Here is a 17,161-nt window from a genome sequence, read left to right as displayed (position 1 = left end):
GACCATTGGACCTCATTGGTTACTCTTGGAAGTTTTACCACCCTCTCCAATAGTGACGCCAATGGGATTCAAAGAAAGAACCCCCGCCGGGGAGGAGCTATCAGTTAAATTGCAGTATAAATCACATTGTTCTTAATCATAAGAGAAGAGTGACTAAACGCGGGCTCAACGCAGTCTCTCTGGTTAGAAGTTAACACTTACCGAACTCTGTACTGTCGGAATAAGAGCAGCCCAGAAGGTGTTGTGTAATTGATAGTTAATAAATTCAGTGTTTACTCTTATACTACAAATACATTAAGTGTTGTGTATCTTTGTGATCACTAAGTGTCTTCACAACCCCTATACAGTGTGTCAAGTGCTGGATCCCAACGGCCTTCCCCTTCGACCTGAGGCCCGTAAGCCCTGAGAAAGAATCCAGCTCTACCCGTCTTACCCACTAATCCCACTGCCCAGGAGACTAGCGATTCACCCTCACCTTTCATCCATCCTAAAGCCCCTGAGAAACTGCCTAGGAATCGGACCCGTGATCGCAGCCGGACTCACGCATCATCAGTGACTGACATCAATAGTGGTGCAGGTCAAGTGATTAGTGAAAGGTAAGACAACTAACCTTGAACAGACCCCAAGAAACAATTACGAAGTGGAGCCCGAAGTAAGGGCGAGTAGAAAGAACAGTTACAGCAGGGAGGTTGACAAAGAAAAAAGAATATACGAATTCAATGAAAATTTCGGACTATGCATTTCAGGATGCATTACATCTTTTTCCTTATTACAAAATATTGATTAGGTTTATGAAACTATTAATTTGCAGCCGTGTTTTTTTATGATATGAAACTTGAACTTTTCTCTGGAAGAATAACAAATGCAAACGTTTTAAAACAAGGTTTTGTGGAAAATCTTCGTTCGCGTGAGGTGAAGTAAGAAGCTATTGCATTATGTTCACGAGTACATAACGACAACTAGAAATTCATTCAGGTTACCTAGTACTGCTACGGCAAAGCTCAGATTGACGGAAGTCAGTCAAAGATGAAGAATTTTGGCGAGAAAAGTGAAACTTGGAAGATCTTCACTGATATGGGAGACTCATACTTTGGGCCCTACCGAAAGAGTAAACTAACCTCAACAACAAACCACTAATACTCTCTTTCAGAATAGGAAATGTCAACATCTTTATAATTACGAATATACGCCTTTTCATACGATTCTAATCCGGGTTTAATTAAATCTACATTAACAGAAACTGTTGGTATTATTAACCAGATATAACGTGAATGCTAGAATATGTAATGGCCTGAGCCATTATTTGCATTTTCTATGCAAAACACAGATGCTATGTGATACCCGATTACCATTTGCAATTTATGTGCCCGTGCTTAGCCAGTACAGACCGTCTTGTGTTCTCGCATCTGACCACTGTTTCAGACTCGCCCATTGTTCAGAGTAGATGTCCTAGTTCCCCACTACAATTCGAGCAATTTAATCTAAGACCCACAATACGTTATCTGGCAAGTGCATGCTTTGTATAGATAGACAACCTACCCATTTTCGCGCATTATCTTATTATCACCTGTATTAGTAACTAGAGACAGATTTCGGATTGGTAACTGGGTTTATTAATCATCTACAGGTCGTAATTATAAATAATCCTTATACTATTGCTAATTTACACAATTTACAATCACTCCACACTAATCTTCTCTATTTCCACTAGTCTTCACTATCCGTTTCCTTGCAACGGATTTATAACACATGAACTACAAAATTCTCACCAAATTACACACTCTCAATATCAATGTACTACAGCACATGTAACGACACACACTAAGTCCTGTAAATCTTCTTCTGGCCACATTGTTGATCTTTGTTGTCCCCCATAAACCTTCGGCGAGGACCTACAGGAAACACGCCATTCGATAGCTACACACTGTTGGGGTGACGTCATTGTGCATGCGTGGAAGTGTATTTACCGAGCCGTTGCCTAGAAGTGGGTTGCATAACCCCGTCGTTCCAGTATGGCGTGCGTGTATTACTTAGAAACGTCTGTTTCTGTGACTCGACTATTATTGCATGGAGCAAATACTCCACAGTATTTTGCGGCAAGACACTCCAAAGGTCCTCTAAAATTAGATACATGTTTCACAATTAGTTTCAACCGTTCTTCATGGGTGCCTCCATTACATATCAACTCCTGTTTACAGGTAACTTTCCACTCGTCATATGTTATCAATAAATTATATCCATTGCTGCTGTAGGCGAGAGAGGCCGGTTTTATAGTCTTTGCGTTTCGAGTTCTGAGAGCTCTGAATCAAGGACTAGCCGAGACAATTCCACGCACGATTCATGTAACTTGGATCTGACCGCAATTAAGATAGAAGAATACACCGCAAATCCTGAGGCAGCAGGAATAGCTATTCTACACGTTAAGCATCTAAATGTTATTAAGTTCCCGATATTAAAGAAACTTCAGAGATATGAAGAATGGCATAACTGTGCTTGGTTAGTCTTTGATTTAGACTACAGAATGTAAGATGTATTAGACGTTCTTTGAGCCAGAGGGAGGATCACTTTCATACTCTATTGCTTATACCACATTTATGTACGCTCTTCAGTCCTTTCCTCTGTGGAGAAAATAAGTTTCTGTCTCACTGTCTCATTCCTTGTCATACACTGATGAGAGAAATGTCGAATCTTCTTCAAATGCGTATTTTCACAGCCGAGTTAATTAACACAATCCCATTACAATACATCTCACACTATCTACAAATACTACTTTACTGAAATGATCTGAAAGAAGGAGATGCTTTATCGCCAATGCTTTTCAACTTTACTTTAGATTCTAAAGTTTAGAATATGCCATTAGGAAGGTCCAGGAAAACCAGGTGGGACTGAAATTACATGGGACACATCAGCTACTAGTCTATGCTGATGATGTGAACCTACTGCGAGATAATATAGATACCATAAATAAAAAGAAGCACTGATGCTAGTACGAGTATTAAGGTTGGTATAGAAGCAAACGCAGGAAAAACTAGTATGTGTTGCTGTCTGATCACCAGAATGCAAGGCTACATCATGACATACGTTTGAAAAGTGTAGCACAATTCAATTATTTTGGAACGGCAGTAATAAATAAAAATTCGATTCAGGAAGAAATTAAGAGGAGGATGATTTCAGGTAATGCTTGCTACCATACAGTCCAGAATCTTTTGTCTACTCGTCTACTGCCTAAAATAGTAAAAAATAGAATATACAACTATTACGCGTATACGTACGTTTGGGTAGGGGTTCGGTTTATGTTGGCACGTCAGTATGTTGGTAACCGGTATATTACGATTTTGCATGATGAGAGCCAAATAAGGAAAGCTATCTGATATACAGCCGAAAACACAGAAAGCCTGGTCATCTTCATCCCTCGGCAGGCACAAAAATTGTGTGTAACGGCAGTGTAGGTTGCTCATGATAGTGTAGATGTAAACTCGCGCAACGTAACCTATTAGAATTCGATGTATACGAGTATTAAGGTCATTCATCGGTGAAATTTGGGGAAAAGTTATGAAAAATCACAAATTTTAATTTTTGTCTAATAAAATAGTTCAGATCTTGCTATTTAGTAAATTGAAAGTCATTTTGGCCTCCGTAATTTAAATTGACCTAAGGTGGCCATTTAAATGTTCCTACGCACGTGTTTCAGCTGCCACGCCCACATGGTTTGCCTGTACATGTTTCAGCAGTACACCACACATTTATCAATTTGAATTTTGCGCCACTTTTGTACCAACAACTTTAGTGTTGTGGCCAGCCTGTAAATTTCTGAGGGAAACATTTGAGCATCAATTGCGCATTTATACCGTTATTTTGGTTGTATTATTGTGTTTTTGTTGTTGTGGATAAGCGTGCTGTGTTTTTTTGTTTGTGCCATATTCTTTTTTAAACGTTCATTCACTTTTATTTAGTTATTTAGGTTAATAGTATTATTTAAAATAAGTTAGGCAGAGTTTTTCTATAATTTAGTGTAGGTTAGGTATTTTCAAGAGTACGTAGTATATACGACATGAATATGTTGCTAGAAAAACAAAAAACAAACTCCGTGGCCTGTAGTCCTCAAGCGAACTATACGGACCGAGCGACCGCCGCTTGTCTTCGAAGTTAGTGCCAACTTTTGCGGATAGAGTGTGTCGCTTGGTCAGCGCAACGGATTCCCACGGCCGTTAATCTCGGTTTTGTAGACCGGAGCCGCTATTTCCTTGAAATAACTACTCAGTTATCCTCATGAAGCTGAGTGGACTCCGTTCCAGACCCACTACTTCACAGAAAATCTGGTAGCGGCGGGAATCGAACCCGGGACCTCTGAATCTGTAGCCAGACGGTCCTAGGTTGCCAGATAAAATGCTGAAAGGAAAGGGACCAACCAAAAGAAGTTCGTTGGCCAAATATTTAGTAGCCAAGAGATGGAAGAAACAACAACACACAGAAATGTCTTCTGAAGTATGTGAAAGAAATGAAAGTGCTTTGATAGAGAATTTCTCTTCAGCATCATCTTCCCAGGGATGTGCATTGATGCTGCCCAAGACAGTGAGTATCTGAATGATATGCCAAATTCTGATTATGTACTAGTCCATTCCAGCTTTTGGCAGCAAATATGTAAAGGTATAAAATGTGGCACTTGTGGGGGAAGTGATTTGAAAATCAAATTTTCTCAATTTATGGGCTTTGCAGCTAAAGTAGCTGTAAAATGTACAGTTTGCTATATTACCTGCAGTGAAAATTATACCAGTCCCAGGGTTGAATGCACCAAATCAAGTCAACTTCCATTTGAAGTGAACTGCAAAATGGTAAACACTTTTTTATCATTAGGTAAGGGTAATGCTGGGATGGAAAAATTCTGCATGGGCATGGGCATGACACTAGTCAGCTCTTCCTCATACAATGCCCATTTGCTGCAAACAGCAAAAGGAAATACAGGAATATATCACAATGTGTTCCAGTAGGCTCAGACTGTTGTTCGCCAGTCTTCTATTGCCACCGATCCAAGCCTGAATGAGGATGACATTATTGACATTACAGTCTCCTATGATGCCACCTGGCAAAATAGGGGCAGTTCCTCCCTATATGGCATAGGGGCAGTAATAAATGTACTGACGGCTAGTCATAGACTTTGAAGTAATGTCTAAATACTGTAGCTTTTGTGTTCAACAACAGAAGACATTGAATTCCGTATAATAAGCAAGTAGTCATAAAGCATATAAAGAAAGTGGGAAATGTGAAATGAATTCCAGCGGATCATCAAGCCCCATGGAAATGGTCACAGCAGAGATATTGTGGAAATGGTCAGTAGACACATGCCTGCTTTGCTACAGCACTATGGTGTCAGATGGTGATGCCAAAACACACAAGTATCTCCAGTATTTGGCTGTCTGTGGAAGTAAAGACATAGAGAAAGTGAGTGTCTGAACCATGTGGCCAGGAGGTTGGGTACAGGAATAAGAAATCTAGTCAAACAGAATAGCAAAATGGGTATTACGCTTGGTGGGAAGAAACATGGGAGCTTGAAAGAGAGCACGATAGTGAATCTCACTGAATATTACCATAAAGCCATCAAGCATAATATTCCTAATGTTCAACAAATGAAGACTGCAGTATATGCTACTCTGTACCACTTCACATCTACTGACCAAAATCCTCAACATCATAAGTGCCCAGGTGGTGAGGCCTGGTGTTTTTATAATAGAGCTGTTGCTAAAGGAGAGCCCATTCCTTCGCATGACAGCTCTACCATGAAAATTCCACTAAATGTTGAAGTGGTAAAATACTGATTGCATTATACACCAAATTGGCTAATGAGGAATGCCTGAAAAAGTGCATACGTGGGAAGACTCAAAATGACAGTAAGGCATTACATAGTCTTATTTGGAATAAATGTCCAAAAGACACATTTATTTCTAAAAGAAATTAGACATTGAGGTCACTGATGCAGTGAGTGATTTCAATATCGGCTGCATAGCAAGCCAGAAACTGGTAGAGGGACCAACAAAATTGAAGTTGAGCTGTGAGATTAACTGGAGTATGTTGGGCAGATTACCCTAACTTGATCATTTGTCAGACTTTTGTCAAGGTTTATGAAGTGTTATTTGTTTAAGAAGTGAATCATGTAATTCAGCTTCTTATTATCCCACAGCTGTGCGGAAGTAATGATGAAATTTGGTTTCATTCATTCATCAGTAATCTGTCAGACGACAGGTCCACAGTCTCTTCCAAAACAGTTCCTCCACTTAATGCGATCTAGAGCTTTCTCCTTCAAATGAGAATATCCTCTTCTGTCCCCAAGGTCATCCAGCATCTTCTTACGTCTTCTTGTCACTTCTATCTGCCCCTCTGTCTTTCCTTCAGTAACTTCTTTTAGAAGGCAGTTACTGCATAAGATATGACCAATCCAATTAGCCTTCCATTTTCTTATTTCATGTAGGATATTCCTCTGCTCACTGACTCTAAATAACACTTCTTCATTTCTCACATAATGGGTCCAACTGATCTTCTCCATCCTTCTCCAACACCGCATTTTGAAGCTTTACAGGTGTTTTTGATCTGCTGCCCTAAATGTCCAAGTTTCAGCCCCATACAAAGCCATGCTCCAAATGTAGTATTTCACTAGTTTCTTTCTCAAATGTAAGTCCAATTTATTGGTAAAAAGATTCTTCTTCTTGCTAAATGCAGCTTTTGCCATGGCAATTCTAGATTTAATTTCACAAATACACCTTCCATCATCTGTTAACAAGCTACCCAAATATTTAAAACAGTTCATATTCTCCACTTGTTTTTGGTCTATCTTTATTGTGACTGGGGTTGGTTGTCTCAAAATTTTCATTACTTTTGTCTTTTCCACATTCATTTCCATGCCATAGCACCTTCCAATTTTGATTAGTCTATCAATCATACCCTGTAGCACAGTTTCTTCCTTAGCCATTAACACAAGGTCATCTGTCATCTGCATATTTCACAGTTTGAATAATTTGCCCTCCTAATTTTAAGTCTCCAAGCCCATCCAGAGCTTCCTTGGTAAGGCATTCGCTGTACAAGTTGAACAAAATTGGTGATAAACAGCATCCTTGTCAAACTCCTCTTCCAATCTTCACACTTCTTGTCTCCCCTCTGTCCAGTCGCACTTTCTGATCCATGTACAGTTTACTAATCAATCTTCTTTTCCGCCAATCGATAAATGCAGCTGTCCTCAGTTCTTTATTTTCGTTAGACTTGGGTAGTGCTTGTGGTCATCCTAAACCTTAGCGAAGCCATTAAGTGACTGATTGAATGTTAAGAAGCAGTACTCTGGCAACAGAATTAGACAGTCAAAAGTCACTGTCCCGGAGATGTTCATTGGATATGATGTGTAGCCAGTTGTATCCACATGTGATCCAGAAATCTGGCTATTGATACTTCCTGTTTACTGTTATTCTGCCATGAGGTGTTCCATCTTGCAAGGATCCACTTTCCAGGAGGATTCCCCACAGAAAATTTGGTATGAATGTCATGTGCCCTGTCATCCTACATGTGAGGCTACCAAAATGTCTTAAGAGTTCGCCATGTCAGAAATTCTGGGTGATAAGAGTTTAGTTAGTGTCCTGAATTGCTGATATTTGATCCTTCTTAGGTTTAACTATCTTCCTGATAATTTTGTTTGACTTGTGATGAGTAGGTAATAAATATGTGACCATGGAGATTGGTGTATTGATGAATGAGAACTACGAGGAGGTACCCAAAAGAAACCAAACTTATTTTTTTAAACTTATTTATTCAAAATTTAAGCACAAACCTTCAATCCTCTTCAAAGTACTCTCCACTTACACTAGTACACTTGTGTAGTCTTTTATTCNTGTATTTGCTCGAATTTTCGGTTTTCGATCCCCTATATATATATATATATATAAAGTATTTGGAATCCCATTTATTTAAAACTTGTTGGCAGTTACAGAAATTCGAGAATTTTTGATAATGTAAAGAATGCAATATTTTTTAATGTTTAAAAGAGGTTGTGACATGAGAAATTAAAGAAATGCGAAGTGTAGGAAATGGGAGATATGAATACACGCATATTCAGCGACTGAAGATACTGAAATTTTCGATAATTGAAAGAAGTTGGAAAATATCTAGAAATGGAAAATGACTCGCATGTGTATTGTCAGTGCTGCAGTGCTCTAACATCATAACGTCTATTAAGGTAGCTAAATGTGGAGTTCGATCTGGAAGATCTTACCAATGTACAAGGGTCACTCAAAAAGTAATGCACAACATTTTTTTTTAAAGAATCAATTTTTATTCTAGACCTTTACTACTTATACAGTATGTTGATACATCCTTTAGGAACAAAATATCACTTCTCCACATGATCTCCATCCCTTTCAACTGCCTTACACAACCTTGGAAATAGGGCCAGTATGCTGGCACAGTAACACTCTGGACCAGTGTCTGAGCCACCATTTAGTGGCTGTAATGAGGGCATCATCATCTTCAAATCTTGTTTGGTGAAGGGATTCCTTCAGTTTACCAAAGAGATGGTAATCAGAGGGTGCCACATCAGGGCTATTAGGAGGGTATGGCAATGTTGTCCATCCAAGTTTTGTGATCTCGTCCTTTTCATGTTTCTGCTGATGTGGTTGAGCACAACTCAGTCAAGCTTGAAGTTTCTTTAGGGTTGCCACATATGCGTCAGAATTAATGGTGGTTCCTTGTGGCATGATGTCCACAAGCAAAAGCCCTTCTGAATCAAAAAAGACCGTAGCCATATCTTTTCCTGCCAAAGGCACAGATTTGAATTTCTTTTTCTTGGGCGAGTTCGCATGGTGCCATTCTATTGATTGCCGCTTTGTTTCTGGTTCAGAGTGGTGCAGCCATGATTCATCTCCCGTCACAATTCTTGCTTCTGACGAACATCAAGCGCAGCAGCCACTTTGAAGAAGTGCTATGACAGCACTCCACGTGGGAATGGGTTCAGTTAAATTTGAATACAAGTGGGAAGGGTCCTTCCATGCACCCTACAAATAGCAAAACTGTAGAATAAAAACTGAATTTTTAAAAAAAATGTTCTGCATTACTCTTGGAGTGACCTATGTAATAAGACCTGTGCTTATGTATGCAGCAGTTGTGCAGTTGCCAGGGGTATGTTGGGGTACAGTGAAAGGTGAGCTTCATCACCTGCATAGTTGGCACATATAAGTATCACTGGAGCTCTGAGCACAGCCTATATCACTGCTCTTTAAGTTCTACCTGGTCCCCTTCTGCCTACTCACAGTTGAAAGACTGGCTAGGGTTTTGGTTTACTGACTCATGGCTGTGGGTCTGTGGTCTGGTAGGGATCCTCGTACAACAAATGAAGATGGGCTCTGTCTTTCAAATAAATCAGCATAAAATGCACCAATAATTACTTTTGGGTCTCCCTCTAAGATGATCTCATCATATGTCCATAAAGGAATGTAAAGGAAGGGCCTGTGCAAATATGCACATCTGTATATATTCATATCGCCAGGCAATTCAGCAGATCTGTGTGTCCTGTCTAGTGAGAATTTGGTTACACTTCTGGATCCCTTGTCACAGTGGGCTTCAGGGTAACATGAATGTAGATTCTGTGGATGGGGCAGACTGAACAGTCCATTCCTCAGTTCCCAACTAGCAGAATTATTGACTTTTTGAACAGCATCCANTCTTCATAGTCACCGCCGTGAAAGCCTCAAATCTTACATCCATAATCCTGTTGTCAATTTAAAACCGGATGCCTGGTAATGTCCAAAAAGTCAATAACTAAACTAACAAACTAAATAGAGCTGAGCTCTTCTTGAGAAGCTCCAAGTTGTGCAGCTACTCGAGAATTTCCCAACATTTGATGGAATCCAAAGGTTCATTGAGGTGTTCGCAAGAGCCCTCCATTGGCCCCTTTCCTGAGCCACATCGGTCCCGTCCATACTAGCCCATTCTATCTAAGTTCTAAAAAGTCAACACTTGTGTTAATATACCATCATCACATACTTTTAAATCTTATTGCAGCTAGCAGTTTTTATCTTGTCATATATAGGTAGAGAGAATGGTTGAAGAATAATTCTGAGCACTGAACTGCCACACTATGTGAGACAGTTAAAGCTCTTCATTGAAGAACCTTCAGAGGAACTGTCCAGGGACCTTTTGGCCTTAAACATTGCAGGTTGGTAACTGGAATCTTGACTGACCATTGTTCAGGTGAAGCAGCATATAAAAACTTGCAGGTCTCTCAGAAAGTACTATGAAGAGGAAATGTGAGCAGGAAAAGGTATCCTCCAACCACATATTTTATCATAGCCCAGCTAAGTGTAGAGTAAGCGGCCTCCGTAGTCTAGAGGTAACGTTCCCACCTCATGACTTGTGGTACGCGGGTTCAAACCCCGCGGAGGTCGTGGTATTTTTATGGGCAGAAAAATAGAGGGAACAAGTCCTCTGGGAGGGACTTTAAGCCATGGGTCCCGTGTCATAGCTTTATGGCACGTAAAAGAACCTCATATCTCCAAAGGAGGTCACTGAGCCAAATTCAAGAACATTTCCTGCCCAACAGTAGTCTCTAACGCCTCTGATAGACGGGGGAAGCATTATAGACACCACCAAGCCAGTAGAGGCCAAACTCGCTGGCTCGGTCGGGACTTATGGTACGCACCGATATCGGTAGGGTATAGAGACTGGTAGAATATCATAGAAGGAAGCACAGTGGACCAATACTGGTGTAAGTGCATGGGGAAACCCACCCTCTCCAATAACTAACTAACTAAGCGTAGAGTACCTATCTTTGGCTCTGCATTGGTTAGAACCAATAGATGTCAGGACAGCCTCACTCAGAATAGTTCTAGCTGTAGCATTATGGGTAGAGCTGTGTGGAGAGAGGTCCACACAAGTTCAAGTAATGGTCTGGGGTAACTGAAAATTTGTCCTTCTAAGTCCAGTACAATACAATACAACACAATACTCATACATAACTAATTCTGGTAATGCAAACTGAAAATTGGCAACAGTGAACCATTTTTGCAGCCAGCATGTATGGTAGCTTTCTGTGGAATATGTAACACCACTGTGTAGCCACGTGAAGTTTATATTTTTAGCATTTAATGAACTAATGCAGCTAGACACAAAATGTGTTATTTGAAGACTGATCATAAACACCTACAAGTTCTGCATGAAATATGTTTTATATGGTAAAAGCTCTACAGAAGACAGTGGTGTAAGTATTTGAATTTATGTCTGACAAATTTAACATATTTTGAATCTGTACTACTGGAAATGCACAGAAATGTAATACGGATGTAATTATTAATTTATAGTTCTTGCTAACTTCACCATATAGACCAAAGCAGTTGATGAGAAGCAGGCATCATAAGCTCTCCCTAGAGTTACTCGTTATCGTTATCATCATCATCATCATCACTGTTTCTCATTTATTAGGTTTGTTATGGAGTACCCATTAAGCAACTTTGAAAGGTGTTAAGGTCTGGTGGGAAACCAAAGGAGCTAGTTGGGATGGCTTCAGTGAAAGTGTATCATGCTTTGGAATATGGTTGTGGTCATTGGAGCCATTCTACCTAAAAGAAAAGCTCCTTGTGCCCCTGCCAGAACTTAAAAGTCATGTGGTCATAATTCATCATGGAACACAGAAACAATTACAGTAAGTCCTCACTTAATGTTTCATTATTACATTATTACTGTTTTCATACAAGGTCATGTTAACTCAATATTTTGTTGGTATTCATGTAACTTCATGTACAAATACAGGGTGTTTCACGACTTTAGGGCATAACTGCAGGAGGTGATTTCCTAGGTCTTTGTGATCAAAAAAGTTCATATTGTAACGTGTTTCGTTACTGAATACGCCGCAGAGATCGTTAATTGGTTTATTTAACAACCTACAAGTAACGGCTACAATTAATTATCACAATGTTATGGGTTTCCACACTTTACAAACCCTATACAAGTCTCCCTGAATTACACACTCCAAATATAACTGGTTATCACGCTTTTACTCGTTCACTGCTGACTGGTGAACTGTTGATCACACACTCCCAATTACACAATTACACACGCGTCCAGTTCTTCTTTCCATGATGGCTGCTACCTTGAGAACTGTTGATAACACACTCGCTCGACTACTACTTAACTCAGCGACTGCTACGTTACAACTCACTTCGCAGGCAGCGCAGCTCTCTTATATAGGGGCTGTGTGGGCCTGTTACGTAGCCACGCTGTTATCTCACGCCGTCTTACGTCACCGCGCGTTGCGCGTTACGTTACCGTGCGGAGGGGGGGAGGGGAGCGCTGACTCATCCGCCACGTCACTGCGGCCTGAGTTGCCACATTGCTGCTGGGTAGGGAGGGGTTCTCTGTTGCGCAACATGTCACAATATAAACATGTGTCCGATTTTGGACGGTTACGGAGTTATGAGCGTTTTTTCATTCCCGTACACACCCTCACGTGAACCGCGTCTATCATCTGACGGGTCGCTATTTTTACCCAGCTACAGACAGAGCGTTCTTGTTATCTCGACACTTGAGAGGTACCTAAGGCGTGGTGAGTTGGTATGTACCCGCGCGGTTCACAACCGAGCAGCAGCCTGTGTTGTGGCCGGCTGTGGCATTTTCGAAAATCAGCTTTAAGCACCAATAAATTCAAATTAAAGGTAACTTCACGAAGTTACCTTTACATTCCTACTTTAAATGTATCATATATTATGCTGGTTTATTATTTTGTTCCGTTTATTGTCAGTAATCGTTACCTTCTATTCTGAGTTTAAAATGGTCATAACTCCGTAACCGTCCAAAATCGGACACATGTTTATATGAACTTTTTTGAACACAAAGATCTAGGAAATCACCTCATGCAGTTATGCCCTAAAGTCGTGAAACACTCTGTATATACTGTATAGGATTAGTCTGTATTCTATCATTTGCTCAAAATTGAACATGAGAGTTGTATATGGGGTCTAAAAGGTTTAATTACAGCAGTGTGAGATGTAAACGTAACGTACAAACGTAAGAGTATACATTGTCGTCTTGGATGTGATGCTGTAGAGTCCAGTAGAAGTTCATCGATGCTTCGGCTTTGTTGGAACATACTGCCTCCACATACAGATGCAAAGGGTAAGCCTCCAGTAAGAAGGAAGCTGAGAGGGAACCAGCAAAAAGCTGTCTTCTGTATGTACAGTACTTCCTCTGCTGGTGCCTTCATCATATGGGTTCCTTGCTTGGCTTGCTCTTTGACCCTAAATAGGGAGGCAATATGTTCCTTTGAAACTTCGATAAACTTTTATCAGGCCAGATGGCATCATATTCCAGGAGACAGTGGATTAGAAAGCAGAGTCCAATGACTGCAACTGATCAGAAGATTTCATCCAGTTAAGAGCAGAATTTGATTTCAAAACCTGTCAGAATATTTCATACTCTGATCAGTAAAGAAGCAAGATTTGATACTTGTTACTGGTTACACTGACAAAATTTCAGTTTTGCGCTCTTTATTCTTCCAGTAACTTTGACATACATGCAGTTGTTAAATAATTGGTGATACTATACTTTCATTGAAATGGCAGGCTAGGGCCACACATTCACAGAGAGAAAAATTTCCACTTGGAAGAGTACCCAATTAAAGAACATTTCTGAGAATAGACAAACACCTAAGAGAAACAGGTATGGTTCAGTTCCAAAGGCATGACTTTGGCCAGAGACAGTACCAGTAAACTAACCAGAGCAAACAAGGAGATTGTAAACTCTGCTGAGCAGTTCCCTCAGAATAGTTCAAGAAAGACTGCAGCTATTGACCTTAAAGGACCAATTACTATATTCATATCATGTAATGGTCTGGTGCTGTAGACACTCCACTCACCAGATCTAAATCCTTCAGATGTGTACCTGTGGGGCATACTCAGATGTAAGGTTTAACTGATGAAGGTGAGAAACCGGGATGTGTTACATGGAGTCACAGGGATGATAACCATGGTAGAAGTAATGCAAGGAGTAAAATGGTCAGGAGTGAAACATGCTGAAAAAGATATTAACAAAAGTCATCATTTTCCACATTTCATGTTGTTCTTAATTAGTTGTTAATACTCTTATGTGTAGGTTTCATATAATATTTCAATCTATAATAGTGTTTCTGATACAAATAAGCTTATGAAGTTTCTTTGTGGCTGATAGTGAGTTCTAAAAACACCTCTCATCTCTTAAGGCATTTTATATTGTAACCATTTTTGCACAGTTTGAAGCACTGAGAAGTACCATAGATGCAATTATAAGACATCACAGAACTTTCATTTACTTTTCTTCAAACAGAGCTATGATCTATTCAGTGCAATCATTTCTTAGTTCTCCTTGGTTACAAATAACCTTGAAATTTAGTGTGGCTTTTTCTAACATAATTTTATTTATAAATAAAATTTACATAGTTGTTTGGCTATTATTCCTAATGTACAGTTGCATAATGACTAGAATTATCTGAAATTATTATATGTACACAGAAAATACGTCAATGTTAAAAACAGTTCTACACCCTCATCTCTTTCCATATCTTTTCTACATATTTTTATGCAGAATATATGCATCTCATCACTGATTCATAACACCAATAAATTATGATATAAATACCAGAATTCACAAAATCTTTTATAAGTTTTAAGTTTGGAGGCCATATGGGTGATGTGGATGCTAACTTGGCAGGTTTTGATGTAATTTAGACTCTGTGTTCCTACTCTGACAGCTGGCAAAGCATCGCCACTCCACGCATGATCCAGTGGTTAGCAGGCTTTCCTGTTGGTAACGTCATAGCAATAACAAAATTTGTGGAATGCCCTGTTGTAGAAAGCACACCTCGTCTTTCAGACGTCTTGTACACGGGACATCTGTACGTGAGTCGCTCTGTGATGTCCAAGCTCTTCATTGGCTTCAGCCATATCTGACACAGAATGACAAAGTTGATGACAGTGGGGTGCATCTACCAGCATTAACTATAGTTATCACTGAAGTACTATTTTAACCTACCTTAATTTTATGAGTTTGATGGTGAAGTTTTAATGCTTTATGGAATAAAGTATCAGTTTTATGTAACATTTTCAATTTAATTTAATGACAAACTAAAGTCTATATCTCAGAGTTAAAGTAACTGTAGGATATATGTATTATACCAACCGTCTCACAATCGTGTAATAAACATTTACAGTTATTTATTATTTTTTCATGCTAGATGTTTTGACCAAACGCAATAATCATCAGGTGAAAACACAAATAGGTCATTGCTGAAACACATATAGACTGATTCTTTGTTAAAATATAATGCTCTACAAAAGTTCAAAATAGATAATACAAGACACCAGATCCACAAGGCTACACAGGCCATGACCCACTAACATAGCAACCCCCCAGCTTAAGGGTTAGTGCCCTCCCTTTAACCTTGCCTTTCTCTCCCCCGACACTATCATATAACCCTGCTTCTGTCCCAGCCCCTTCTCCCCTCCCACTCCACTGATTTCCCATGTAGACTTCCCCCCCCCCCCCTTCCTTCACTGCTCTCACATAGCTGTGTTTATTTCCAACACCAGTCTGCTTGTACCTGTTCTCACAGTCTCTTCGCTTGTGGATTTTCTTATTTTTCCTTCTACCCTGAAGATGGAGGCGATGCGTTCCTCCGAAACGTCGGTTAACACCACATCCCAGAAGACTGCTTTCTTCATAGATAATACAAGTTTGATAGGGCAGATCAGAGCCAGTCAGTACCTTTATTCTTCAAAGTTTTTACATAATGACTGGCTGAGATTTGAGCAGTTCAGCTTCTTTTATCTATTTCTGTGCTTCTATATAATATTGGTTAACTTTCATTGGACTACACAGCATTATATCCTAGAAGACAGAACTCTTCATTGTGTCAGCTCTTACCTGCTTTACTATATGCTCTTCAACTGGATACTTACAATAGGGACATGGCTGAACAACACTTTTGGCAAGGACTCATCAAGAATGAAGGCTTCATGATTCCAACGAGCACCGTCTAGGAATAACCCATATATGTACACTCCATCTTCTGGGGATGTCTTGTAGTCACTCTCCTTCATCACCTGCAAACAGAGATCCTCACAACTGTCTCTCTAAAAGACTGTATAATAACTGGATTGAATGGCACTAGCAAAGCATGATCACTTTCAGCTGACCCATATAATAAGCCTTCAGCATGGGCTATGCTAAGCTGCTGTGTGGTGTCAGTCTAACAGGAGCAGAAAGTTGTATATTTTGAGCCCTGTTCTTGAACCAGTGCTGTCTGCCTTGTTTCGTCAAGATGCCAGAAGTCATACTAATACTACAACTTGAAGAAAAGCTAACTGGAGCATCAGTATGAACTCATAACTCTTTGACAGGTCAGAGCTTCTAGTATAACTGAGGGAGGGTAGTTCCTTCCTCTTACACCAGCTACTGTCTATATCCCTGCTTTACTGCAAATGATGGAAGTGATTCTTGGATATGTATTACACAACCGTTAAATTCATTCTCACCTCAAAGTCAAATGCAAGCAGTTCGATTGGAATTGTGTGTTTCCGAGCATAATTCTGCTGTATCCCTGTGAGGAATGCTTGAGTGAAGAAAAAGCCAGATAACCAAAATTTTGATGGGGGCCCATCCATATACCATGTCTGTAAGAAGAAAGCACAGGCATCTCCGTAAGCTTACGGATATATTTCCGTATGCTAAATAAAGGGTGAATCTGAAGAATGCAAACATGGCAAGAGCCCCATCCTGGCTTCGTTTGGCTGAGCAGGTTATTGTAGCAGTAATACTCCAAATCTGCAATAAGATTGTTGCGTGCTGATGTACCATGACTCTGATTTTTCACTTACTTACTTACTTACTCATGGAGCTGAGCCCTTCTTGAGGAGCTGTCAATTCAGAAGCTACTCAAGAATTTCCCAGCATTTCATGGAACCCGAAGGTTCATTACCGTGTTCACAAGAGCCCTCCACTAGTCCCTATCCTGAGCCAGATCTATCCAATCCATCCCATCCCATCCTATCTCTCTAAGATCCATTAAAATATTGTCCACCCACCTATGCCTTGGTCTTGCCTGTGGTCTCTTTCCTTCTGGCTTTCCCACCAATATCCTATACGCATCCGTCTCCCCCATTCGTGC

The 17,161-nt window shown here is 40.0% G+C and overlaps 1 protein-coding gene and 1 long non-coding RNA gene across 2 annotated transcripts; one reads left to right on the top strand and one right to left on the bottom strand.

Moving 5' to 3' along the window:
* Window positions 1–4,309: 4,309 nt before the first annotated feature.
* On the top strand, window positions 4,310–11,654 carry LOC111869271. The gene is made up of 2 exons (XR_002843641.2): window positions 4,310–4,572; window positions 11,449–11,654. It is a non-coding gene; the product is annotated as an uncharacterized LOC111869271 (long non-coding RNA).
* Window positions 11,655–14,056: 2,402 nt separating this feature from the next.
* LOC111869268 (dynein heavy chain 12, axonemal-like) lies at window positions 14,057–16,890 on the bottom strand. The gene is made up of 3 exons (XM_023860663.2): window positions 16,530–16,890; window positions 15,954–16,097; window positions 14,057–14,941 (listed from the first exon to the last, which is right to left on the bottom strand). Exons 1-3 carry the CDS (start codon window positions 16,656–16,658, stop codon window positions 14,735–14,737), a joined length of 480 nt encoding a protein of 159 aa, XP_023716431.1. The 5' UTR covers window positions 16,659–16,890; the 3' UTR covers window positions 14,057–14,734.
* Between the last annotated feature and the right edge of the window lie 271 nt (window positions 16,891–17,161).

This window comes from Cryptotermes secundus, unplaced genomic scaffold (assembly GCF_002891405.2).
Source record: "Cryptotermes secundus unplaced genomic scaffold, Csec_1.0 scaffold18, whole genome shotgun sequence".
Lineage (NCBI taxonomy): Eukaryota > Metazoa > Arthropoda > Insecta > Blattodea > Kalotermitidae > Cryptotermes > Cryptotermes secundus.
The sequence above is the reverse complement of the archived record's forward strand: the minus strand, read 5'-3'. Positions and strand labels throughout refer to the sequence as shown.